The sequence below is a fragment of the Salmo salar genome, chromosome 04, assembly GCF_965601325.2.
Source record: "Salmo salar chromosome 04, fSalSal1, whole genome shotgun sequence".
Lineage (NCBI taxonomy): Eukaryota > Metazoa > Chordata > Actinopteri > Salmoniformes > Salmonidae > Salmo > Salmo salar.
In genome coordinates this window covers 127358-142500 of record NC_138294.1, presented here as the reverse complement: position 1 = coordinate 142500, position 15143 = coordinate 127358, and the positions used below count along the sequence as shown (strand labels likewise).

Genomic DNA, 15143 nt, shown 5'->3' with positions numbered 1-15143 from the left:
CCTTTCTCTCTCTCCTTTCTCTCTCCCTTTCTTTCTCTCCTCTCTCTTCCTCTCCCTGTCTCTCCCCTGTCTCTCTCCCTTTCTCTCTCCCTTTCTCTCTCTCCCTTCTCTCTGTCTCTCTGTCTCTCTCTGTCTCTCTCTCTCTCTCTCCCCTCTCTCCCTTTCTCTCTCTCCCTTCTCTCTCCCTTTCTCTCTCTCCCTTTCCTCTCCCTTCTTTCTCTCTCTCTCTGTCTCTCTCCCTTTCTCTCTCCCTGTCTCTCTCCTTTCTCTCTCCCTTTCCTCTCTCCCTTTCTCTCTGTCTCTGTGTCTCTCTCCCTTTCTCTCTCTATCTCCCCCGTCTTTATCAAAGGTAATAGATGTTATATAGTGCCACAACGTAGTAGTATTCACAGTGTTCTATTGCTTCTACCAGTACACTAACCATGACCCCCCTGAGAGTCCAGTATAGTGAACCCCTGAACTCTAACCCCTGACCCCTGTCTGCAGCGTGCCTTCCAGGCCCACACCTCCCACATCCTGGCTGGTTCCCGTGGTTACCAACGCTCCGCCTCCCTCTGGATCACCTCTGTCAACCAATCAGATGCCGGGACATACCGATGCCACGCCCACAACGAGAGGGGTGCCACCGCCGATACCCTGCACCTGGATGTCCGTGGTGAGTGTGTGTGTGTGTGTGTGTTGTGTGTGTGTGTGTGTGTGTGTGTGTGTGTGTGTGTGTGTGTGTGTGTGTGTGTGTGTGTGTGTGTGTGTGTGTGTGTGTGTGTGTGTGTGTGTGTGTGTGTGTGTGGGGGGGGGGGGGGGGGGGAGTCTCGCAAAGACAGAACCTCAATGATGGAATCTGTTAACCTCTATAACACTGTAACTGATAATAGTCTAACCCTGTCAGAGAGAGGGAGAGTCTAACCCTGTCAGAGAGAGGGAGAGTCTAACCCTGTCAGAGAGAGGGAGAGTCTAACCCTGTCAGAGAGAGGGAGAGTCTAACCCTGTCAGAGAGAGGGAGAGTCTAACCCTGTCAGAGAGAGGGAGAGTCTAACCCTGTCAGAGAGAGGGAGAGTCTAACCCTGTCTAACCCTGTCAGAGAGAGTCTAACCCTGTCAGAGAGAGGGAGAGTCTAACCCTGTCAGAGAGAGGGGAGAGTCTAACCCTGTCAGAGAAGGGGAGAGTCTAACCCTGTCAGAGAGAGGGAGAGTCTAACCCTGTCAGAGAGAGGGAGAGTCTAACCCTGTCAGAGAGAGGGAGAGTCTAACCCTGTCTAACCCTGTCAGAGAGAGTCTAACCCTGTCAGAGAGAGGGAGAGTCTAACCCTGTCAGAGAGAGGGGAGAGTCTAACCCTGTCAGAGAGAGGGAGAGTCTAACCCTGTCAGAGAGAGGGAGAGTCTAACCCGGTCAGAGAGAGGGAGAGTCTAACCATGTGTGTGTGTGTTCCCCCTCCAGAGCGAGGCTTCATCAGTATGCTGGGTGACTCCCGGCCTAGCCAGTCTGCTGTCAGAGAAGGGGAGAGCCTAAGCCTCAGGGTAGAGTTGGAGTCCTACCCCAGACCTGGCACTCTGTCCTGGGCTTTCAACGGCAAGACCCTCCACAACACCACGGAGCACGTCATCACTGTCCAACGACGCAGATACAGGTACTCTCCGCAGACAGATACAGGTACTGTCCGCAGACAGATAGAGGTACTCTCCGCAGACAGATACAGGTACTCTCCGCAGACAGATACAGGTACTCTCCGCAGACAGATACAGGTACTCTCCGCAGACAGATACAGGTACTCTCCGCAGACAGATACAGGTACTCTCCGCAGACAGATACAGGTACTCTCCGCAGACAGATACAGGTACTCTCCGCAGACAGATACAGGTACTCTCCGCAGACAGATACAGGTACTCTCCGCAGACAGATACAGGTACTCTCCGCAGACAGATACAGGTACTCTCCGCAGACAGATACAGGTACTCTCCGCAGACAGATACAGGTACTCTCCGCAGACAGATACAGGTACTCTCCGCAGACAGATACAGGAACTCTCCGCAGACAGATACAGGAACTCTCCGCAGACAGATACAGGTACTCTCCGCAGACAGATACAGGTACTCTCCGCAGACAGATACAGGTACTCTCCGCAGACAGATACAGGTACTCTCCGCAGACAGATACAGGTACTCTCCGCAGACAGATACAGGAACTCTCCGCAGACAGATACAGGAACTCTCCGCAGACAGATACAGGTACTCTCCGCAGACAGATACAGGAACTCTCCGCAGACAGATACAGGTACTCTCCGCAGACAGATACAGGAACTCTCCGCAGACAGATACAGGTTCCAGTCACATGGAACACCACTGTGACGGTTCAGAGAGAATGTCTGCCCCAGTGTAATATTTCATTCAATCATTTTATTTTAATGACTAAAGTGCAGACATATACAAAATGATATAAAAAAATACAATAATTTCACTTCAAAAATATGATTAACAACTTTTTTGTGATACTAAAAGAATAATACGTTAATTAGATTAAATACACTATTTCAGCATTACATAAAACATTCAAATACATCAAATGTACAACAAATAGGAAGATAAATATCTCTTAAAGAGCCACTCCACTTTTCAACCTCATGTTCATTATCTCATTATCTCCAGCCAACCTCATGTTCATTATCTCCAGCCAACCTCATGTTCATTATCTCATTATCTCCAGCCAACCTCATGTTCATTATCTCCAGCCAACTTCATGTTCATTATCTCATTATCTCCAGCCAAGCTCATGTTTATTATCTCCAGCCAACTTCATGTTCATTATCTCCAGCCAACCTCATGTTCATTATCTCCAGCCAACTTCATGTTCATTATCTCATTATCTCCAGCCAAGCTCATGTTTATTATCTCCAGCCAACCTCATGTTCATTATCTCCAGCCAACCTCATGTTCATTATCTCCAGCCAACCTCATGTTCATTATCTCCAGCCAACTTCATTCTCATTATCTCCAGCCAACTTCATGTTCATTATCTCCAGCCAACCTCATGTTCATTATCTCATTATCTCCAGCCAACCTCATGTTCATTATCTCCAGCCAACTTCATGTTCATTATCTCATTATCTCCAGCCAAGCTCATGTTTATTATCTCCAGCCAACTTCATGTTCATTATCTCCAGCCAACCTCATGTTCATTATCTCATTATCTCCAGCCAACCTCATGTTCATTATCTCCAGCCAACTTCATGTTCATTATCTCATTATCTCCAGCCAAGCTCATGTTTATTATCTCCAGCCAACCTCATGTTCATTATCTCCAGCCAACCTCATGTTCATTATCTCCAGCCAACTTCATTCTCATTATCTCCAGCCAACTTCATGTTCATTATCTCCAGCCAACCTCATGTTCATTATCTCCAGCCAACTTCATTCTCATTATCTCCAGCCAACTTCATGGTCATTATCTCCAGCCAACCTCATGTTTATTATCTCCAGCCAACTTCATGTTCATTATCTCCAGCCAACTTCATGTTCATTATCTCCAGCCAACTTCATGTTCATTATCTCCAGCCAACTTCATGTTCATTATCTCCAGCCAACTTCATGTTCATTATCTCCAGCCAACTTCATGTTCATTATCTCCAGCCAACTTCATGTTCATTATCTCCAGCCAACTTCATGTTCATTATCTCCAGCCAACTTCATGTTCATTATCTCCAGCCAACCTCATAGTTTCACCTCGGAATTTGACGTATTATGGATTAATGTTGATTCTTTACGCATTAATTCCGCGTAGTTACAAGGTTAATTCTGCATGGTTAATTCATTACAGGGTTAATTCCACGTGGTCACAGGGTTAATTCTGTTTGGTTACAGGGTTAATTCTGCATGGTTAATTCATTACAGGGTTAATTCCACGTGGTCACAGGGTTAATTCTGTTTGGTTACATGGTTAATTCTGTTTGGTTACAGGGTTAATTCTGGATGGTTACAGGGTTAATTCTGCATGGTTACAGGGTTAATTCTGGATGGTTACAGGGTTAATTCTGTTTGGTTACAGGGTTAATTCTGGATGGTTACAGGGTTAATTCTGGATGGTTACAGGGTTAATTCTGCATGGTTACAGGGTTAATTCTGGATGGTTACAGGGTTAATTCTGGATGGTTACAGGGTCAATTCTGCATGGTTACATGGTTAATTCTGGATGGTTACAGGGTTAATTCTGCATGGTTACAGGGTGCATGGTTACAGGGTTAATTCTACATGGTTACAGGGTTAATTCTGGATGGTTACAGGGTTAATTCCGCGTGGTTACAGGGTTAATTCCGCGTGGTTACAGGGTTAATTCCGCGTGGTTACAGGGTTAATTCCGCGTGGTTACAGGGTTAATTCCGCGTGGTTACAGGGTTAATTCCGCGTGGTTACAGGGTTAATTCCGCGTGGTTACAGGGTTAATTCCACGTGGTTACAGGGTTAATTGTGTTTGGTTACAGGGTTAATTCCGTTTGGTTACAGGGTTAATTCCACGTGGTTACAGGGTTAATTGTGTTTGGTTACAGGGTTAATTCCGTTTGGTTACAGGGTTAATTCCACGTGGTTACAGGGTTAATTCCGTTTGGTTACAGGGTTAATTCCGCGTGGTTACAGGGTTAATTCCGCGTGGTTACAGGGTTAATTCCGCGTGGTTACAGGGTTAATTCCGTTTGGTTACAGGGTTAATTCCACGTGGTTACAGGGTTAATTGTGTTTGGTTACAGGGTTAATTCCGCGTGGTTACAGGGTTAATTCCGCGTGGTTACAGGGTTAATTCCGCGTGGTTACAGGGTTAATTCCACGTGGTTACAGGGTTAATTCCACGTGGTTACAGGGTTAATTGCGTTTGGTTACAGGGCTAAAACAAAAGGGTTAGTTTAGGTATTAATTCTGAGTGGTTAAGGTTAGGGCTATGGTTTGAGGGAAGGCTTAAAACAAAATAAGTTTCCATCAAGTATCACTAAGTATTCTCCCGGCTTGTTAGAGCATTGTGGACTGCCGTGGTGCAGGGGTCTAAGCAGCATGCTTGGTCTGACCACGCTTCGTCTCCGAGCATCATGAGTTTGTGCCAGTGCTCGGGAAATGGTTTCTTATGGTAAGTGGAGAGGTAGGAATATATCGACGTCCCAAGGACCTTTCCAAACGTCTGACATCTAATGCTATTTCTATTGACCAGTCTGTTTCAGCACAATACCAGTGTCTACATACCGTATGTGATAACGGCGGATTTCTATATTTAATAGAAAAAAAGATAAAAAGTTCTACCCGACGACATCATCAAAAGTTAAAAACAGAGATGTTCAAAACACGTAGAGATTCACAGTGACCCGGGGAGTAAGGAATGTCCTCCCTCTGGCTAGAAACACATTTATCTTACTGTTTAATCCTACCCTGTGATGTCACAGAGAAGCATTTTTTGTTAGGACCTTTCTTCTTCTCTTTTTAACCACAGATCCTAGAAACACACTGTTTTCACATGTAGACACTGCACTATATATACACAGCAGTATGGACACCCCTTCATACACTATATATACACACAGCAGCAGTATGGACACCCCTTCATACACTATATATACACACAGCAGCAGTATAGACACCCCTTCATACACTATATATACAGCAGTATGGACACCCCTTCATACACTATATATACACACAGCAGCAGTATAGACACCCCTTCATACACTATATATACAGCAGCAGTATAGACACCCCTTCATACACTATATATATACAGCAGTATGTGGACACCCCTTAATACACTATATATATACAGCAGTATGTGGACACCCCTTCATACACTATATATATACAGCAGTATGTGGACACCCCTTCATACACTATATATACAGCAGTATGTGGACACCCCTTCATACACTATATATACAGCAGTATGGACACCAGAATGGTGCTGTAGATGAGGAACATGTAGACACTGGAGTGGTGCTGGAGATGATGAATATGAGGTTGAAAAGTGGCGGATTTGCCCTTTAAGTCGCTATGCTGTGACTCCAGCCAAAGTCTCTAACCGACAGCTGGGTAAATATTTGATCATTTCTTTAAGTCATACCAGTAGCTCAACCGATACGAGTCATTAACAGACCTTTAACATTTCTGAGGAGACTACAGTCACAGCGATTACAGCCCCTACGCCCCACGTTTTCATTTCTGAATGATCACGTCTGGTTTCTCTTGGAAGGGTGAAATGAGTGGGGCTGAACGACTAGGTGTTTGAGGGCATCGTCTTCCGACTGGTGGCGTCATTCTAACGCGACAATGTGTTGCCAGTTGCAGACGGCCGTCGTAAGACAATGGCAAGAGGGCTGAGGCATGGCAAGAGGGCTGAGGCATGGCAAGAGGGCTGAGGCATGGCAAGAGGGCTGAGGCATAGCAAGCAACTGAAGCAAATAGTTTCCCCCTCCATAAATACATCGTTGCTAATCCTTTCACAAGAACAAGATACATTTCTGTGTTTTACATAACCTTATCCTACATTTATTTACGTTATTATAAACAAATCACAACATGTTAACTGACATGGTCTTCATCAGATGAGCACATTCATATATTTAACCTTTATTTAACTAGGCAAGTCAGTTAACAACAAATTCTTATTTACAATGACGGCCTAGGAACAGTGGGTTAACTGCCTTGTTCAGGGGCAGAACGACAGATTTTAACTTGTCAGCTCAGGGATTCAATCTTGCAACCTTTCGGTTTACTAGTCCAACGCTCTAACCACTAAGCTACCTACCGCCCCAATATTAAATCACATTGACTTTTGGTGTCACAGGACAATAGTATCGTAAATAATTACAATAAAGGATTTTTATTTACAATATGAAATATAAAAATAAAACTGGTACTCCTTTATAATACTGCACATTCTCTTCTGTACATAGTACAACAGGGTTACAGAAGACACATTTTCCGTTTCACGTGGACTAATAAAATATATCTTAACCCTCGGTGGGTTTCCTACCCTTGTAGCACGAACTACATTTCATTTCATTGAACATTAATCAACATTGCAGTTTGTGTGCCAGATTAAGTTAGCTAGTTTTCAACTGAAGTCAATGGGCAGATGGATAAAAACATTGTTCTGTAAAAATAAACATTTCATGGAAACAAAAAACAACATTTAGTCAAACATTGTGTGTAGATGGAGGCTGATTGTCCTTCACTCCTTTACCAATGACTTGAGTGTCTGAAGGACATATAAGGAGCTGTGTAACCTGTCACTCCTTTACCAATGACTTGAGTGTCTGAAGGACATATAAGGAGCTGTGTAACCTGTCACTCCTTTACCAATGACTTGAGAGTGTCTGAAGGACATATAAGGAGCTGTGTAACCTGTCACTCCTTTATCAATGACTTGAGAGTGTCTGAAGGACATATAAGGAGCTGTGTAACCTGTCACCCCTTTACCAATGACTTGAGTGTCTGAAGGACATATAAGGAGCTGTGTAACCTGTCACTCCTTTACCAATGACTTGAGAGTGTCTGAAGGACATATAAGGAGCTGTGTAACCTGTCACTCCTTTACCAATGACTTGAGAGTGTCTGAAGGACATATAAGGAGCTGTGTAACCTGTCACTCCTTTACCAATGACTTGAGAGTGTCTGAAGGACATATAAGGAGCTGTGTAACCTGTCACTCCTTTACCAATGACTTGAGAGTGTCTGAAGGACATATAAGGAGCTGTGTAACCTGTCACTCCTTTACCAATGACTTGAGAGTGTCTGAAGGACATATAAGGAGCTGTGTAACCTGTCACTCCTTTACCAATGACTTGAGAGTGTCTGAAGGACATATAAGGAGCTGTGTAACCTGTCACTCCTTTACCAATGACTTGAGAGTGTCTGAAGGACATATAAGGAGCTGTGTAACCTGTCACTCCTTTACCAATGACTTGAGAGTGTCTGAAGGACATATAAGGAGCTGTGTAACCTGTCACTCCTTTACCAATGACTTGAGAGTGTCTGAAGGACATATAAGGAGCTGTGTAACCTGTCACCCCTTTACCAATGACTTGAGTGTCTGAAGGACATATAAGGAGCTGTGTAACCTGTCACTCCTTTACCAATGACTTGAGAGTGTCTGAAGGACATATAAGGAGCTGTGTAACCTGTCACCCCTTTACCAATGACTTGAGAGTGTCTGAAGGACATATAAGGAGCTGTGTAACCTGTCAATCCTTTACCAATGACTTGAGTGTCTGAAGGACATATAAGGAGCTGTATAACCTGTCAATCCTTTACCAATGACTTGAGTGTCTGAAGGACATATAAGGAGCTGTGTAACCTGTCACTCCTTTACCAATGACTTGAGAGTGTCTGAAGGACATATAAGGAGCTGTGTAACCTGTCACTCCTTTACCAATGACTTGAGAGTGTCTGAAGGACATATAAGGAGCTGTGTAACCTGTCACTCCTTTACCAATGACTTGAGAGTGTCTGAAGGACATATAAGGAGCTGTGTAACCTGTCACCTCTTTACCAATGACTTGAGTGTCTGAAGGACATATAAGGAGCTGTGTAACCTGTCACTCCTTTACCAATGACTTGAGAGTGTCTGAAGCACAATCAGTCCCCATCTATACTCAGTGTTTCACTAAAAGTTGTTTTTGTTTTTACATGAAATTCATATGAAATGTTTATTTCAAAAGCAATGTTTTTAATCAATCGTCCCATTGACTTCAGTTGAAAACTAGCTAACTGTCTGGCTAAAATTGAGGCTCTCACTGAGAAAGCTTATTGACTGAAAGTGCTTTTGCATATTGGAACAATGCAGGGGGGTTTCCAACCACAGAAAACTACCCTTTTAACTTTTCTTACTATACGGTGCATATGTGTATTTCAGGGTAAAACCCTCACCAACCTAACTGGAATGACTAACAGCTGCTTCTTGGAAAATGAGGGGTGCTCATCTACGTCACCTAGGTGTCTGAGGAGACGGTGCACAAAGCAAGAGCACAGTTGAAACAACATGGAAGGGTGAAATGGGTGAAAATGGCTGAACCAACTAGGTGTTTGTGAGATGTCACAGCAAGAAGAGTTGAAGCTAGCAGTTGTTCCCTCCATTAAAACAACTATAATCCTTATTTCACCTCTATTTAACCAGGTAGGCTAGTTGAGAACAAGTTCTCATTTACAACTGCGACCTGGCCAAGATAAAGCAAAGCAGTGCGACACATACAACAACACAGAGTTACACATAAACAAACGTACAGTCAATAATACAGTAGAAGAAAAGAAAGAAAGTCTATATACAGTGTGAGCAAATGGCTTGAGGAGGTAAGGCAATAAATAGGCCATAGTAGCAAAGTAATTACAATTTAGCAAATTAACACTGGAGTGATAGATGTGCAGATGATGATGTGCAAGTAGAAATACTGGTGTGCAAAAGAGCAGAAAAGTAAATAAAAACAATATGGGGATGAGGTAGGTAGATTGGATGGGCTGTTTACAGATGGACTATGTACAGCTGCAGCGGTCAGTTAGCTGCTCAGATAGCTGATGTTTAAAGTTAGTGAGGGAAATATAAGTCTCCAGAAGAACATGTTAAAAGTTCTCTCTTGCTTACATTGTATTTGACATCAGGTATTTTTCACAAATACAGTATTTTTGTGTCCCACATTGTCCACCTCGTACTTCTTTCACTGCAGGTGTCTCATATACCGTAAGCTTAGCACAGTCCTCTTCTTCTGACCCCGCACCTCTCTTCAGCCTATGAGAAGAAACACAGGCAATTATTATCAGAAACATTCTGGATTTCTTCATGCCCTAAAGGTTCAAATCTCCGTCATACTTTTAAAATCGATGGTGAAATGTCTTACCGTGTCGATATCTCCTTTGTGTTGTTCGGAGACAAATCAATCCAGACTCCCTCCAATTTCTTTGCACTGACCACTTCAAGGAGAAAGGTCTATTGATGTAGAATAACATAAATGGTAGAACCATACTTTAGTTTTTTTCTCCATATTTGGCCTCTTAGAATTTGATGACTCTGACTGAAGCTCAGTCACACATTGCAAACACACACACACACACACACACACACACACACACACACACACACACACACACACACACACACACACACACACACCGTACACACCTGTTCCTCTTCGCTGTTTATGGTCACCAGATCCAATCCCTTCCTTTGGCAGTAAGGTCTGCTCTCATCCCAGGACTTCATCTCAGTAGAGATGTAGTACAAACTGGAGTTTATATACTTCCACCCTTCTGTAGACAGATTAGATACAGAGCAGAGAGCAGAAGATTACATACAGAGTTGAAGATTTGTAAGGGTGTTTAACTGGCGGTAGAGAAGTCAGACGCAGGAGAGCAAAAACTGTGTTTCCAACGGCGCAGTTTAATAATAAAAACCACCGGAAAACAGAACAATAAATCAATGGGTACAAAACCCAACGCACACCAGACATAACGTGCACAAGCACTTACAATAAACAATTCCGGACATGGGGGGAACAGAGGGTTAAATACACAACATGTAATTGATGGAAATGAAACCAGGTGTGAGGGAAGACAAGACAAAACAAATGGAAAATGAAAGGTGGATCGGCGATGGCTAAAAGACCCGTGATGTCGACCGCCGAACGTCGCTCGAACAAGGAGAGGGACTGATTTCGGAGGAAGTCGTGACAAGATTAGATACAGAGCAGAAGATTAGATACAGAGTAGATATGATCACTAAAGGCAGAAATCCTTTTCTGAAATACAATACTTTACAAGTCAGTTAAGAACAAATTCTTATTTACAATGACGGCCTAGAAACAGTGGGTGGACTGCCTTGTTCAGGGGAACAGTGGGTGGACTGCCTTGTTCAGGGGAACAGTGGGTGGACTGCCTTGTTCAGGGGAACAGTGGGTGGACTGCCTTGTTCAGGGGAACAGTGGGTGGACTGCCTTGTTCAGGGGAACAGTGGGTGGACTGCCTTGTTCAGGGGAACAGTGGGTGGACTGCCTTGTTCAGGGGAACAGTGGGTGGACTGCCTTGTTCAGGGGAACAGTGGGTGGACTGCCTTGTTCAGGGGAACAGTGGGTGGACTGCCTTGTTCAGGGGAACAGTGGTTGGACTGCCTTGTTCAGGGGAACAGTGGGTGGACTGCCTTGTTCAGGGGAACAGTGGGTTAACTGCCTTGTTCAGGGAAACAGTGGGTTAACTGCCTTGTTCAGGGGCAGAACGACAGATTTTTATCTTGTCAGCTTGGGGATTCGATTTTGCAACCTTTGTGGTTACAAGTCCACCGCTCTAACCACTAGGCTACCCTGCCGCCCCACTTGACAAATTATCGACAAAGCTACAAAGGAGAGATGGTTTTGTGGTAGGATGTTTAGGTGTGGTAGGATGTTTAGGTGTGGTGCTGCGAAAAAAAGAGCTATATAAATACTGAGAGCTGAACTTACCCTGCTTTAAAATCACATTTAGTAGAACGCTGTAGTTCTCTGATTTCAGAGACTTAATCTCTTCTCTCTCTGCTGCACAGGTTTCATTATTTAACTGCTGTCTCTGTGCAGTTTGATTATGTTTCTGGGCAAACAGGCTTATGACAGCCACGGTACACCCCACTACCACCACACACAGCAGGAGTACGTGGTGTCTTCTGAAGCATGTAGAACCTGAGGTGGACACACAAACACACAATTGATTGTTTCAATGCATGTAGTAATGTTGAAAGTTGAAGTGAAGATTAAATTCAACTGTTGGAGAACAGTTTTTTGTTTGATAAAAGCCTCAGGGATCAAACACAGTGGGGAATATAAAAACCAAACACGATGTGATTGGTTAAGTGAGTTGGGGAATTCTGACCAATTGTTTTTAACATAGACTGACCAATAACGTGTTATATAGTCATACATATTACTTTGTACTAACCAATGGAATATGTATACATGTTTTCAACGAGGGAATTTGATTTAAGCTGCCCCGGGTTGAACCGGGCTACGGCCCGTTGCGGGAGGGCGCGCCCTGCTCAAATCGAATGGTAATCTTTGACGCTCAGTCATATTGTCAACAATGAAGCCTGGTGCAGCGTTCAGAAACATACATCTATTTTCCATAAAATATGTTCAAATTCTGTGGTAACAACTGTTGAAAAATGGGCGTGCTCGCTTGCTACCCCGGTGGTTGTTATCATTGCTAAATCCTCCATGCAACAACTAGCGTCCCGCATGGGACATTTCATTTCGGAGGACAGCCGGAGGCAAAGTCATTCATATTTATGAGTTTAGGTCAGGCGATTGGTTGAGCCTTCTTGGGTGTGTAACGTCACACTGTTTAGCTTGCTCGCCAGCATGAGCGGGAAACACCGAACAACTTCCAGCTTCAGCTTAATTAATTGGCAAATAAATCAAAAGCCTCACCAACTAGCTACCAATCTATTTCAGTTTCACTATCCAAGCGTTCATAAAACGAGTCCACTAGTTGTTTATTTTTACAGTTACACAAACTGTCTGTTGCTTGATATGAGCAAGTCAACCCAAACATATCAAAGAACATCCTTTCTTAGTTGGCTAGTAACGTTAGTGTCACTGTTGATATCCTATGGCGGGTCGTGATTTGTGAAGTTAACTAAAATAAAAAGGGGTTTGTTCCCTTTTCCGTGATGGCAGCCTCCCGAAATCAACATCCGCCATTCATCTAAACAACTATGTATAGGGTTATTCCATAGTAGCCAGGAAGTCATTTTGGGGTGAGGAAGACTGAGATTTAATTGTAATTTTTTTTGCCCTTCGCAACATCGGTCCTCTAATCCAGAACTAGTAAAGGCCCAGTGCACTACTTTTGGGAAAAAAATACGTTTTTTTCAAATAGTCGTTTAAAAAATATATATATATATTTTATCGTTTTACAGGTGGTGCTTCAGCACCCCTACTTCCCGCGGTTATGGGTTATTCCAAGTTTCAATATGGCCTTTAATTAGTGTTAGTTTAAACAGTGCTGATTAAACCGTATTGCTTCCGTCCCTCTCCTCGCCCCTACCTGGGTTCGAACAAGGGACCCTCTGCACACATCAACAACTGACACCCACGAAGAATAGTTACCCATCACGTCCCCAAAATCCACAGTCCTTGCAACTCAAGGGGAAACCCTACTTCAAGTCTCAGACCGATTTTAAATGATATTAGCGCGCATGCCGCTAACTAGCTAGCCATTTCACACCGGTTACATATGGTGTTTATTTGATACTTTTCAGTTATTTATCCCTTTTGCACTGGTCAGTCATGCATGTATGTTATTAACATATTTATCTCTCTTGTATTTCCCCAGTAAACCACAACGTTATCCTGCTACCTTTCCCCCGTGTGCTCCTGTGATTGTGTGCAATAAAACCCCACTATTTGGATTCCTGCTTCATCTCCTCATTTCCTCTGTATTCTCATCGATGCGGCATGGTGGCGTTTTGAACTCCGAACTCTTTATATAGTCCATCTTTTCTATACTATTGTTGCGTAGATGGTACATTTTAGGTTTTCGATATATTACAAACTGTTTCTGCGTATTGGTTATTGATTTGGACACTTTAAAACTGTTTTGACACTGGGCTATTTATCAATGTGTTGTCAACAGGAAGCAACAACAGCATTTATTTACATTTTCTGAAATATTTATTGAACTTTCAACATTAATTTCTAATGGTATTGTACTTATTCGGGTAAAAACTGCTGAATGAGTGCAAAAACTTGATGGTACTGATGGATTTGGATATACCAGAAATCACCAAAACGGCTTTACCCGAATTATCCAAGCCATTTGCGAAAGAAAGTGATAGCTGCGACCCATAGCGCTAAATCAACAGTACAAAACCAAATATATTGATCCGTTTTAAGCAATTGATCTAGTGTCATCGTGTTGACTATACACATGTAACCGGTGTGAAATGGCTAGCTAGGTAGCGGTGGTGCGCAAGAGCCGTGGCTTTTGTGGCGCGATGGGTAACGATGCTTCGTGGGGTGTCAGTTGTTGATGTGTGCAGAGGGTTCCTGGTTCGAGCCCAGGTTGGGGCGAGGAGAGGGATGGAAGCTATACTGTTACACCCATACTAACACCACCAATCTGAAGTAAAAAGTGTGGGTAATGTAGTAGGAATAACACATAGACTACTGTCCCCACCATAGAAAGTAGCGTAATATACATTAATTAGATATGGCAAAATAATTCAATATCTTCATTTACGATGATAGTAGAGGGTCTATAGGGTCTGTGCAGCAGGATGAATGTTAGACGTCCCTACTATACGTTCGGGTTTGTTTTTACTTACCTGAGAGGTGAGTTCGGTTGCACTGTGCCCGTAAGGGTTCCCGGTCTCCTTCGGTGAAGCCCACTGGACCATTGCAGCTGCTGTAAATGGGATTATCAAACCTCTCCTCCTTCATCATCCGCCGGACCAACAGCAGTCGGTTTTGTTTTGACCGCAGCAGTAGAGCGAGGGACGAGTTTCTGTTATCATGTCTGTTGCGCCTCCTTATGTAGTAGTCCTATCTCTGACCTATCTGACTAACGTCTCGATCACACCTACAGCGACCACAGAGAGAAACCAAAACCATATCGACACATTTAAATATGGCCCTTATGAGAAGGGCTATGGTTTCTGTGAAACTGTGAACTTTCGCTTTTGTTATTAGTTAGTGTATTTGTCATATAGCCTACGCATGATGGAGTACACAGTGCAACAAATTGCTTAATTTCAGGTTCACTACCCACAATGCATTTAAGTGAATAAAACAGTACACAAATAAAAGCTAAATTAATAAAAATAGAACATAATTTAGCAAAACTATAATACAACAAGGCACTCAGACGAATTGAAGTAGGATATTTATACCTGCAGGGGAATTGTGGAAATAGATTAAGCCAGCAACCCGCCCTGTGTCTTGTAAACCACGTGATCTATGTCTTCTATAATAGACTTATCTACAGATTCATAGGGTAACCGAAAGCCCCCCAAAAATACATAGACAAAAATACAATACAGCCTGGGAACCCCCTCTAAGTCTCAATCTATGTCATGGAAACTTCCACTTTCATTATAACATGCTGTTCTTGTAAATCATATCCCCCTCCCCCCAAACACACACGCACATTTCCTGACTGTTTCACCCTCTC

At 43.3% G+C, this 15143-nt stretch overlaps 1 protein-coding gene and 1 non-coding gene across 2 annotated transcripts in view; one reads left to right on the top strand and one right to left on the bottom strand.

Annotated features, from left to right (window-relative positions):
* LOC145878577 (mast/stem cell growth factor receptor kita) overlaps window positions 1-15143 on the top strand; it is a 47811-nt gene that overhangs the window by 10274 nt on the left and 22394 nt on the right. The window contains exons 5-6 of the mRNA XM_082973953.1: window positions 487-655; window positions 1435-1624. Coding sequence (XP_082830079.1) covers window positions 487-655; window positions 1435-1624 — 359 coding nt within the window. The remainder of the gene's footprint in view (window positions 1-486; window positions 656-1434; window positions 1625-15143) is intronic.
* LOC123733386 (uncharacterized) lies at window positions 2371-14619 on the bottom strand. Its single transcript, XR_014392006.1, has 4 exons — window positions 11444-14619; window positions 10132-10259; window positions 9851-9939; window positions 2371-9741 (listed from the first exon to the last, which is right to left on the bottom strand). It is a non-coding gene; the product is annotated as an uncharacterized LOC123733386 (transcript).